Here is a 10,487-nt window from a genome sequence, read left to right on the forward strand (position 1 = left end):
CAATTGGTTAAACGGTAGTCCCTTTCCACCAATCATAATCTAAGGTATTGGCTCTTGGAAAATATTCAACCAATGAAAATTCAGCATCCTGCTCAGTGGGCGTATCTTAATCGTTTTTTTTCTCACAATGAAATCCCAACCCTGGTTGTTTGGTGGAGCCGCCATTTCTAAAGGTTATGGAAATAATACACAAGCTGTGGGAACCTTTGTACTATTTTTAGAGGGATTTTTGTAAAATTCTTTAGTTTAACAGTAGAGAAATAGCTTCTATCGCACCTGTGCCCGTGTAAGTAATTTCTTTCAAATATTCCACAAAAATGTTTATGTATTTAGCAGACGCTTTTGTCCAAAGCGACTTACAAGTGATAATCGGCATATTGCCCCTGAGGCTAACAACAACAATAACATTGACATCAGTCATGGAGAGGAGGGAACAAGGAGTGGACGGTAGAGAGGGGGGACGGATGCAGGGAGGGTGCTAGTTTAGAAGATGCTCTCTGAAGAGCAGGGTCTTCAGTAGTTTCTTGAAAATTGAAAAGGAAGCCGCTGTTCTGGTAGTGCTTGGTAGACCATTCCACATTTGTGGAACGATGCATGAGAAAAGTCTGGATTGTCCTGAGCGTGGTGTAGGCACTGCTAGCCGACGGTCCTGTGATGACCGGAGCGGCCGGGCCGAGACGTAAGCCTTTGCAAGAGGATTCAGGTAGATGGGAGCCGTACCGTCTCAGACTTTGTATGCTAGTGTTAGCAATTTGAATTTGATGCGTGCTGCTAGCGGTAGCCAGTGGAGCTCAATGAACAGAGGGGTGACGTGTGCTCTTTTTGGCTGATTGAAGACCAGACGCGCCGCTGCGTTCTGGACCATTTGAAGAGGTCTCACAGTACAGGCTGCAAGACCAGTTAAAAGGGCGTTGCAGTGATCGAGACGGGAGATGCACCAGGAGCTGGGTGGCATGTTGTGTTAGGTATGGTCTGATCTTCGGTTATTCCAGGAACTAGTTTTATCCTGCATGTGTTAATTGGTTACACTAAGATAATGCTAGTACAAGTACCATATAAAACATTTTATTGTTGTTGTTTTAATTTTGTGTTTTTGTTGTTGCTGGATTATTATTGAGCTCATAAAGCATCGGCTGCTTCAGAGAATATAAATGTTTCCGTCACATTCCTTTTGCCTTTTAGATATCGCCGTGAAAATGGTGTGTGTCCAGGCAATAGTCGGTGATTTGGCTAAAGTGAATTAACGTGTTCAAGCAGTCCAGCCCCAGTGAATGCCAATAATCTGTTATTCTTCTATAAACTTAAAAGCACAATTATTAATCAAATAAAATATTATAATTTATGAGTCAAAGATTTTAATGTATGAATAAACGTGCTGATGTTTTGGTATTTGGAAATGAGCCCCTTTTCCTTTTTTAATATAAAAATCCCAGGTAAACAATAATGTTTAAATTATTTAGAATACTATAATAGATCTAGTATGTTTTAACGCTTTTTTAAAGATTTTATTGATATGCAAACACACCTATGATTTAACATTTGTCTGGGCAGCTGCTCCTTGGTTTGTGTTTAATTCATTTAGCCTCCTTTGCTTCTAAATAATTATTTCTCTGCATGATAGAAACTCAGTGATATAGATATTGAAGACCGTTCTGATGTGAATCGTTTCAGATGGATGGAAATACCCAGCAGAAAGCCAGAGGGTCTTCTAAACCTTCCAGAAATCACTCGGACGAACTTGCTGCTAAGATGATTTCCAGGTCTGTTTAGTGGTTTAAATTAACTTTGGACTTCTCATCTCACTGACTGCAGCTGAACAATGGGATTATGATGCCAGATTAGTAAACGCAAAGATGGTTCACATTTGAGAAGTAAATACATTTTTAACATACAAAGAATATAGTTTCATTGATGCCATTTGATTTGATCAAAGCTGTGTTTATTTCTTTAGGGGCCATGGATTCAAAGGTCACGGTCGTGGAGGACGTATGGGTCGGGGTGGCGTGCGTGACGGACGAGGTGGGATGAAAGGCTTTGGCCCATCTGGATGTGAAAGAGGTCGAGCGAAGGATGGAGCCATGAACGGATCCAGGCCCATGAGGTACTGTAATAGGGAGTTTGAAACGAAATGATGATGCAAATTACCAGTCTGACCCAGTAATGATCTATATCAGTTGAATTAAACTTTATTTATTTTGTTTACAGAGGGATGGGAAGGATACAACCATATCCAGACATGAGAGGTCATCAGGGTAGGGTTGGACTAATGGGGATGAGGCCTCCTCCTCTTCCTCCGCCTCATCATCATCTTCCTCCTCCTCCTCCTCACCCTCACATTCATCCCCGGCACTTCCGAGGTCCCTTTCCTCCAATGCCCAGGTAACATCTAAAAATTATAAATAACTACTTGGATACATCAGTTTTCCCTTTCTGTCTTTTTAATTGACCTTACTTTAAACAGAAGACATGTTTGTACTTGGCTTCTAACTGATTGTGTACATTGCTCCTACAGGCATGGAGGCCCTCCTCCCTCTCCTCTTGGTCCTCCTGGTTTTAGAGGGCGTCCGCCTCATCCGCGAGGTCATGGCATGCCACCTCTGGGACGTCCATGCCACTTCCACCCCCGCGGCCCAAGAGGGTAAGACTTGTTTTTAGTTCCAAAATCATATTTGATTTACTCCACAAGTGCCCCCTGCTCGTTTTCCTGCCCACTGAGCTTGCTTGTAAATGCCACGTTAAAAAAAAGTTATTTATTATTCAGTAGAAACGCCACAGCATCGTGTTGTAATCATTACAACACATTTTCAGTCTGTCCTGAAGCCTGACTACTTGGACAATAAAACATCTTCTGTATCTCACAGCGACCAAGTAGTTAACTGAGAAGAGAAGACATGGCCGCTCTCACGGGAGTGTGCCCCCTATTGGCCAAAGCAAAATATCCAACATGTGATTTTATCCTTTTACACAGCTACCACAACGGACCGGTTTCTCCTCCGCCTCATCCTCCACCGGGCCGAGGCCAGAGGTGGCCAGGCCCCCCTGGTGGCCGGCGATATTAAACCGTCAAATTAAAGACAAAACCCACTAAACCTGTTAAAGTAGAACGAGCCTAAAGCAGAGCGGGGAATGAAACTCTCTTACACAAAGTCTGGAGTATCTATAAAGTGCTCGGTGGCCAAAAACATTGTCTACTGGTGACTGTTGGTAACGGAGGACGTGATTGAGAACCCACGCATACTGTTGTTAATTTTGAACTTCATTTCATGTTCTAGTTCAACTGATGCTGTGGTCTTTGTTTTCCTTTGTTAGTCACCTGTTCGCCTTAATATCTTCTGATGTCCGATCAAGATAAAAACTGGTGGCTTTCTATTTGGGGGAGGGAAGAACGAGTGCATAAAAGCACTCGGGTCACCTCTGTTGTTATTTAATTAAACTTCCATAACGGTTGCTTTTGTTACACGGAGATAGTTATGTGTCATGTCTCTAAATAGTTCAGTAAACTGTTAAAAACTTGCATATTTGTCAAGTGATGCGTTGAGTGGATTTGTCACGTATTTGTATTCATTATAAATGTCGAGTTTATTTAAGTTATGAAAGACTTGAAAGATGTTTGTCTCCAGAAATCCACTGTGTGGCTCAAAGTATATATAAAAAGTATTCTAAGGAACTTTATATAATAGTTTTTAAAATTTGATTTATTTATATATTCATTTAAGTAGAAGTTGTTCTTCATTCTGTTTAGTATTTTTGAAGTGTTACTTCTTTATTCACTGTACTTTTGCGAACCTGTGAATGTGTTTGGAAAACCATCAACACACGAGACGGCCACGACAGAAAAAAATAAAGTAAAAATAAGATCTACTTCTCTTTTTTGTTTGTTCACAAACAAGTCTGAGTTGTCATTGCAAATAATCAATGTGTGACATGATACTTTAAGGAGTAAATATCACTTTGAAGATCAACAGGATTAAAGCTTATTTATAATTCGTTAGTGTCGGACCGGAGAGCATTTTAGCTCATTCTTTTCTGAAGTTTACTGCACATTTATGAAGGCTTATGGGGAATGTGATTGCATTTATAGCAACGTGAGAGGATGACGAAAAGGATTTCAGTTTTATTTCTACTGCAGGACCGTTAGACATGGAAAGTACTGGTGGTAGCGTGTCTAAAAGGACATCATCTAGAAAGCATCAACGCTTCGTTTGATCTCATTGTTGGTTTTAAATAGGAAGACTTCTCAGTCTTTTTTATTCTAACAACATTTCTCAAAAACTTCTTTTTATTGCTATATTTAGATGCAATTGCTTATCGTTTCTGTATGAAGTCGCAAAATGAAATATTTGTAGTGAAAATCCTAAAAGTTTACTTTCTGTTTACTTTCATTTGTGCTAAAATGATATTTTATTGGAGGTTGAGTTTAAAACATGATGCGATTCAGCTTATCAGCCTTTTCTATTTAACATCTGCAACTGGATTTCCATGAAGCTGAACACACACGCGTTCTGCTACCAGACACTCGGGTTCTGCACTCTCCTCATCATTTTCGTTCCATTGCTTCAGCACTTTTGTTAAAGGTGTGGTTTACTCGTTTATTTGCAGTGTTCTTTAGTGTAAATCAATGCCTTATGAGGCTTTGATGCTCCTGTTCTGAGATGCAGAAGTGGGCTGAAAACAGCAGAATTGCTCATAATTGATGATATGCACACACCTCGCTTCTGATTGGCTAACAAAAATGCATTCAGCCATGTTCCAAAGTTACTTTCACCAAGACACTCTCCACTATCTCTCCTTGCAGCAAAGTTTTTTAAAAGCCTTCTTGTGGGCAGGTGTGAGCCAAGATGGGCGGCGCCATGAATGCAAATTCACATTGTGACATGGATATGTGAGGATTTAGTAATACTAGAGTTTCACCGTCTATTTTCTTTCAGATGCAGCAGATAGGTGTAGGAGACTATTTTCATGTTCAGCCTGCATGAAAAACTCTGGCTGATTATAATCAGAAATAATAATTTAAAATGCTTTTTCAGTCGACCACACCTTTAATCTTTGCTAACTCTTCCACCGCTGACATCCCTTAATGTTTCTCACCATGACTGATTATAACAGACTGACCGTTGTTGTCTCCTGAAGGGGGGCACACAGTACAGTTAACCTACCTGGCCCCAGGATTCCCGGTCCTTCCTCACATCTCTCCCCTCCTTCTTCAGCGGCCTGACACTGGAGATTCAGCACTTGACTTGAAAAGGTGAGCCTCCTCTTGTCCTAATCCCACTCTGAAACAAGGAGATTCTTCCTTTCAGGAACAAACGTAAAACAACCAGAGTTGCACCCTAAACTGCATGAGGATTTGGGTGGTAAGAGCCGATTCTGCAGGTTGTGAGTGTCCCAAATCAGAACTGTATGTTTACAAAGTCTGAGGCTTGTTTTCATGTAAATTCCTACTGTCTAGCAAAGCTCCCATAGTGTGGTGCTTTAAGGGTTTACAGCCAACACTAAGTCAGTTTAGTAGTCACATAGGCGATTTAAACAAGTACAGGCAGCGCTGATCACAGAACTATATTCTATTTGTTGGCTACAAAACAGACAGGATTTTCAGATAAATACATCCCAAAGTTGTTTTAGGATTCTACAAAAATGATCACAGATGGAGAAATCATCAATTACGTTTGTCTAAAAAACTATTTGATTTTATTTGAGGAGTCTGTTGGTCAGCTAGCTGAATACTGTGGTAATAAATGAAATCTGTACCAATATTTAATGTTTTTAGTGAAAGTTTTTAGAAAGAAATGCTGCATAACATTTCTGAGAATAAGTAGATTCTAAATCCTTATGAGGGGAAGATTTGAGGCTCATTTCTGTAAATGAGCCTCGAGCTAAAGGCCAAGATTTCTGTGTCTTCTCGATCACAAGTTACTCAGTACTGGATTATGTGAGCCGTAGTTTGACCACATAATCATTTTAAATGATGCCTCTTGGATTGTGTAGCAGGAAGATGCTTACTGCTTACTTACTCACTTAGCAAAAGCACCAGATTTTTTGTTATTGACATTTACTAAATCATGACAAGTTTAATTTTTTCTGAATTTAAAAATTTCTCCCATGACCTCAAGTTTAAATTGAGTATTTGTGTTTATGTAAAAATGTTTTTCTACCAAATCAATAAAGATGAAGAAATAAAACTGTGTGCTGGTCTTGTCTATTGTAAATTCACATAAATGAGTTACTGCAACTATCATAATACACAATCAGAATAAAATAATTTTAATGCACAAATTGTTTACATAAACCACGTAAAGAAGACGGCAATTTGCATATGGAGCTTAAAGAACTACAAATTCTGTAGTTGCAAATATTTTTATTTTTGTTCTCAGATGTTTGCTGTACATAGCTCATCAGAATACTGATCTACTGGCTGGGTTTGTCATCAGTGGGGTGCTCCTTCCACATGGGCTCAAGGATATGATCTGGAATTTTCTCCATGGCGGTCTGACGACGAGAACAGAACAAGAGTTTATTAATAATGTGGCTTCTGAAAGGCTTTTTCATGCAGAATTACAACCAGCAGATTGACTTGATGCTTTCTTCTCTCACTTTACCTTGGTCACCTCCATTGCAACACCTTCAGGAAGGTTCCTTTGGATGTATTCAAGATACACTTGTGCTGTGCAGCCTGTGAGATGCAACAGCTGCAAAAGCAAAGATGAGATGAAGATCAAATCTTGAGGTCTTGACCTTCAGCACCTGTAGTTACTATTCCAACTTCTCACCTCGATGCATCTGTAGTGTGTCCTCATCTCATACTGGACCCTATGTTTTTTATAAATGTGGACTGACTTCAGGAGTGTGAACCTCTCTATGTCTTTGGGTGGTTCAAAACTGCAACAGAGGAGGTAGATGGTAGTAAGTTTTAAGATGCATCAAGAATAAATGTAGAATACGTTGTTAAATACTCACACTTTGCCGATTGTGATGCCCAGCTCATTAGCTGCTGTGGTGACAAAGAACTCATAGCTGTCCAACACAGCTCTGTCATGACCTTTGACCAGAACAACCACCTTCTGGAAGAGTGTGTCTGGCTCCTCTGTGACCGTGATCTGGGATGAAGACACAAACTCCACATAAAAGGTCTACAAGTAACTAAAACATTAGCAAACAACTAACTCTAACCCTAAATGAACACTGAGGCCTCACCTTGGACGGGATTGATGACAACCATGTGGCTGTGTGAAAAGAAGTGCTTGGTGTCTGTGGGAAATGACACCTGCAGAGAGGGTTGTTGCTGTTAAATTTAGTTCATTCGGTGGTTTTGTTGAACTTTGCCTTATGCATGACATTTTAATACACCGATTAAAAAAAACATTTTAGTACATTTTCCATCCTGATTCATGATGACCTCGTTCAACAATGAACAACATCTATCTCCAAACCATTACTACAGGGGAAGTTTAATAATTTGTTTCTTTCTAGGTAACCTGTAGTTATTTTTCTCATTTCACCTGCTTCTTAAAAGGGTAATGTGTCCAGATAAGAAAAACTGAATACACGCACCTTGAAGCTAGTGCAGCTTCCTCTGTTAGCATAGATAAATGTGGTTCTAAACATTAAAACAACCAGAGAATAAAAACTGTAATTTACCGGGTTAGACTGGATTTTCTGGGACGGGAACCCAAACCTCTTGAAGACTGAATGACAGAAAACATTATTGTATAGGAGATAATTTACTGTAAACTCAACTCTTGCTGCTACAGCAGCAGCCACGAGTGACCTTAGGATTATTTGAACACGTGCATTCTTAAGATCATGGTAAATAAACAATTGTGGTGATTTATCTATCGAAAAGAAAAAGATATACAACATACCAATTGTGACATCCGAGTTGATATTCTAGCTAAAGAGCAGAGCTCTCGCCTGAAAACCAAGGATGCAGCCATGTTTTTACAGATTAACTAGAGATCTCACATATACACTGCCCCCATGTGGACAGGCGGACGAACTACAGCAGCGTCAAAACAACCCTCGTTGTTGGTTGATCCAAATGTTTACATTTCCTGATCTATGTTACATTTAGCTTTCTAGACAAAATAATAGTAATGCAAATATAATTCAGTGCAAAACATTTGAATATATTTTATAACAAATAATGCGCGTTTATTCATTTGAATTTTTGTTAAAAATCTAGAAAAGATGGTTATTAAATTTACAAAAAATTGCATTTAAACATCTATCAAATATTTTACTAACTATAACTGGTTCCTATTTGCATTATAGTCCCAAAGTGTCTAATGGCAATGATAGCAACAGCAATGAAAAAAGATTCACATTGTTGGTGTACTTTTCCGGTGTTGTGGTACTATTATTATCTACTACTCACTGTACCCAAGCATTATTTGCACCTCCTGCTTTTTAAAATTTTATGTGAAGAGCTTTTTTATTTTATTCATTTATTTTTTGATGGCCCATCCAAAGACACTGTCCATTTACCTAAACGCTGTGACTTGAGAAGATAAGTCGAGTAGTTTATGGTTAGAATGTAAGTTTTAATTCAGGCTGGTAGTTTTGCAATAAATGTTTTATTTAGTACTGAACTGTGATTGAGTTTCTCTTAATAAGAAAATTATTCAAAATTCTGCTGAAAACTGAGTTTTTACTTTGCGAGCATTATTTTTAAAGTTTTGTCGTTTAGATGCATTCGAATCTACGTGTAATAGAATAAATCACATACACCCAAATAAACGCGCAAGACAATATTTTGCTTAAATTGTGTGTGATTTCTCTTCTCACTACATTTCCCTGGCTCCGAGCCTCAGGATCAGGCTTCTAATGCTCTTACAAGTCAGACGGAAGAGCTGTGGCAACTGAAGCGTGTCTTGTTTGTATTTTTATCCTCACGTGAAAGATCAAAGCTAAACCGCCACAGTAGTTGATATAAATAAGTCAAAGGCTCCGAGTCACGTGTCTGTCACGTGGCACAGCTGTCCCTTGTTCGGGTAGGGCCCTGCCAGGGTGCAGTAGCTCAGGCTGCGGGAAGAGACCCTCCGAGACAAGGTAAGCTCTTCTCTGCTTGCTGGTGCTCCTACGGCTTTGTTGAAGACAGAGCTGATATTATTCCCAACTCTCATGTCCGCTGTATCGTTTTGCGTTTATTTTTGTAAAGCTGCATGCTAATATATGCTAAACATCGGAATAAACAAACCGTCTGCTTGTATGCTAGCCGTGTTAGCGACAGCTAACAACGGATGGTCCGAGAAAGTCTCCGCTGATGCTGCTGCTCCAGGTTCGGCTTTGCTAGCCGTTCGGTTAGCCAGTCACATATCACTTCATAGTTCGCTGGCTGTATTCTTTCGGATTTTTATTATAACAGTAAACAAATATGTTTCTTTGGAAGATTTTAATCCGCTGCTCAAAACGTTTTTGTCATTTTTAGAGCCTAGTGAATTAGATTCAGCATCCAGTTCCAGGCTAGCCCTGGTTAGCTGGTGATTGGCATATAATCTCAGTCTTGTCATCAGAAAGGCTCATATTTGTGTGGTTTTATTTTGTTATATTGGCTCTTTCTGCCATTTATTGCCTTATTACATTGTAATTCAGCCCCAGCTGCGTTGTGGACGGTATTTTTCCTGTATTGATTCTAGTACTTAGATGATCATCGAGCATATTTTCTAACAGCAATTGTTCAGTTTTAGTGTCCCTTTGTGTCCTTAGGTCTGTTGATCGTATTGGACCATTATTATTATTCATTATTTTGGACGCTTCTCTTGCTTCCTTTGTCTGGTCTGGTTTTGTTAGCTTAAAATGAGACCACTCACTCAATGCTGTATGTTAATTTTTAAAAGGCTTAAATGATGCATTGTTCTTCTAAAATAGACAATTTACTAATGTAACATTCTTCTGAGCAGACCTTGAACTAGTGAGGAACTATTTCAGGCTCTTGCATTAATAATTAAAATTATTGGCTGTGGGTGTCAGGTGAGGGATATTAGTGGTTTGCATCATGACACATTTAGTCTGAGCCACACTTGCATAGCTCACAGCTTCAGTTTTTGTAACGTAAACCTTTGTTTATTCTGCATTTTCCAGCAGCCTTCTTTGGAATCCCCGAGGCTGCTTGCAAAGGCAGGCAGGCTGATGCGATGACGTTCTCTGGTGGAGCGGCTCCCCTGCAGGCTGATGAGAGGAGTCCCTTCTCCTCCTCTTTCTCCTCTCACATGCACACAGACAATTGGGAATAAACGAGAAGGACAGTGAGCGCAGAAAAGAGACGAGTTTGGAGAACAACTCGATCAACTGGAAGACTGTTTCATGGAACTGCCTGTTTTTCAGTTTACAGGATAAACCTGGATTTCTGAATAATTGTTCACCCCGCTTTCCTTTGTTGCCTTGTCACAGTCGAGGTAGCTCACTGATCAAATCCATCACAATGACATGAGTGCCTTTTGTTTTTGCAGCCGCTTGATTTTATTAATCCAACAAGATTTTTGACCCCTTTT

At 39.6% G+C, this 10,487-nt stretch overlaps 2 protein-coding genes across 6 annotated transcripts; one reads left to right on the forward strand and one right to left on the reverse strand.

Annotated features, from left to right (window-relative positions):
- Nucleotides 1-147: 147 nt before the first annotated feature.
- si:ch211-51e12.7 (uncharacterized) lies at nucleotides 148-5,359 on the forward strand. 4 transcript variants are annotated; one of them, XM_070543005.1, is made up of 6 exons: nucleotides 148-286; nucleotides 1,672-1,760; nucleotides 1,952-2,101; nucleotides 2,206-2,379; nucleotides 2,513-2,638; nucleotides 5,131-5,359. In XM_070543005.1, exons 2-6 carry the CDS (start codon nucleotides 1,672-1,674, stop codon nucleotides 5,213-5,215), a joined length of 624 nt encoding a protein of 207 aa, XP_070399106.1. In that variant the 5' UTR covers nucleotides 148-286; the 3' UTR covers nucleotides 5,216-5,359. The 4 variants fall into 4 exon arrangements, with proteins under 4 accessions (XP_070399106.1, XP_070399104.1, XP_070399105.1 ...); XM_070543003.1 differs by lacking the exon at nucleotides 5,131-5,359 and adding an exon at nucleotides 2,969-3,262; XM_070543004.1 differs by lacking the exons at nucleotides 148-286; nucleotides 5,131-5,359 and adding exons at nucleotides 827-965; nucleotides 2,969-3,262.
- A 976-nt stretch (nucleotides 5,360-6,335) lies between these two features.
- On the reverse strand, nucleotides 6,336-7,982 carry mrps10 (mitochondrial ribosomal protein S10). Of its 2 annotated transcripts, none has more exons than XM_070543011.1 (7): nucleotides 7,860-7,982; nucleotides 7,636-7,682; nucleotides 7,192-7,261; nucleotides 6,955-7,094; nucleotides 6,768-6,876; nucleotides 6,597-6,686; nucleotides 6,336-6,486 (listed from the first exon to the last, which is right to left on the reverse strand). In XM_070543011.1, exons 1-7 carry the CDS (start codon nucleotides 7,929-7,931, stop codon nucleotides 6,406-6,408), a joined length of 609 nt encoding a protein of 202 aa, XP_070399112.1. In that variant the 5' UTR covers nucleotides 7,932-7,982; the 3' UTR covers nucleotides 6,336-6,405. The 2 variants fall into 2 exon arrangements, with proteins under 2 accessions (XP_070399112.1, XP_070399110.1); XM_070543009.1 differs by having other exon boundaries at nucleotides 6,955-7,112.
- Nucleotides 7,983-10,487: the final 2,505 nt, after the last annotated feature.

Source organism: Nothobranchius furzeri, chromosome 2, assembly GCF_043380555.1.
Source record: "Nothobranchius furzeri strain GRZ-AD chromosome 2, NfurGRZ-RIMD1, whole genome shotgun sequence".
Lineage (NCBI taxonomy): Eukaryota > Metazoa > Chordata > Actinopteri > Cyprinodontiformes > Nothobranchiidae > Nothobranchius > Nothobranchius furzeri.

Coding starts and splice junctions, on each gene's coding strand:
- si:ch211-51e12.7 (XM_070543003.1), top strand. CDS start 1,672: ATGGATGGAAATACCCAGCAGAAAGCCAGAGGGTCTTCTAAACCTTCC. Junction 2,102..2,205: donor AACGGATCCAGGCCCATGAG/GTACTGTAATAG, acceptor TTTTGTTTACAG/AGGGATGGGAAGGATACAAC. Junction 2,380..2,512: donor CCCTTTCCTCCAATGCCCAG/GTAACATCTAAA, acceptor TTGCTCCTACAG/GCATGGAGGCCCTCCTCCCT.
- mrps10 (XM_070543009.1), bottom strand. CDS start 7,931: ATGGCTGCATCCTTGGTTTTCAGGCGAGAGCTCTGCTCTTTAGCTAGA. Junction 7,113..7,191: donor TGTCATCAATCCCGTCCAAG/GTGAGGCCTCAG, acceptor TTTTATGTGGAG/TTTGTGTCTTCATCCCAGAT. Junction 6,487..6,596: donor TTGCAATGGAGGTGACCAAG/GTAAAGTGAGAG, acceptor TCTCGTCGTCAG/ACCGCCATGGAGAAAATTCC.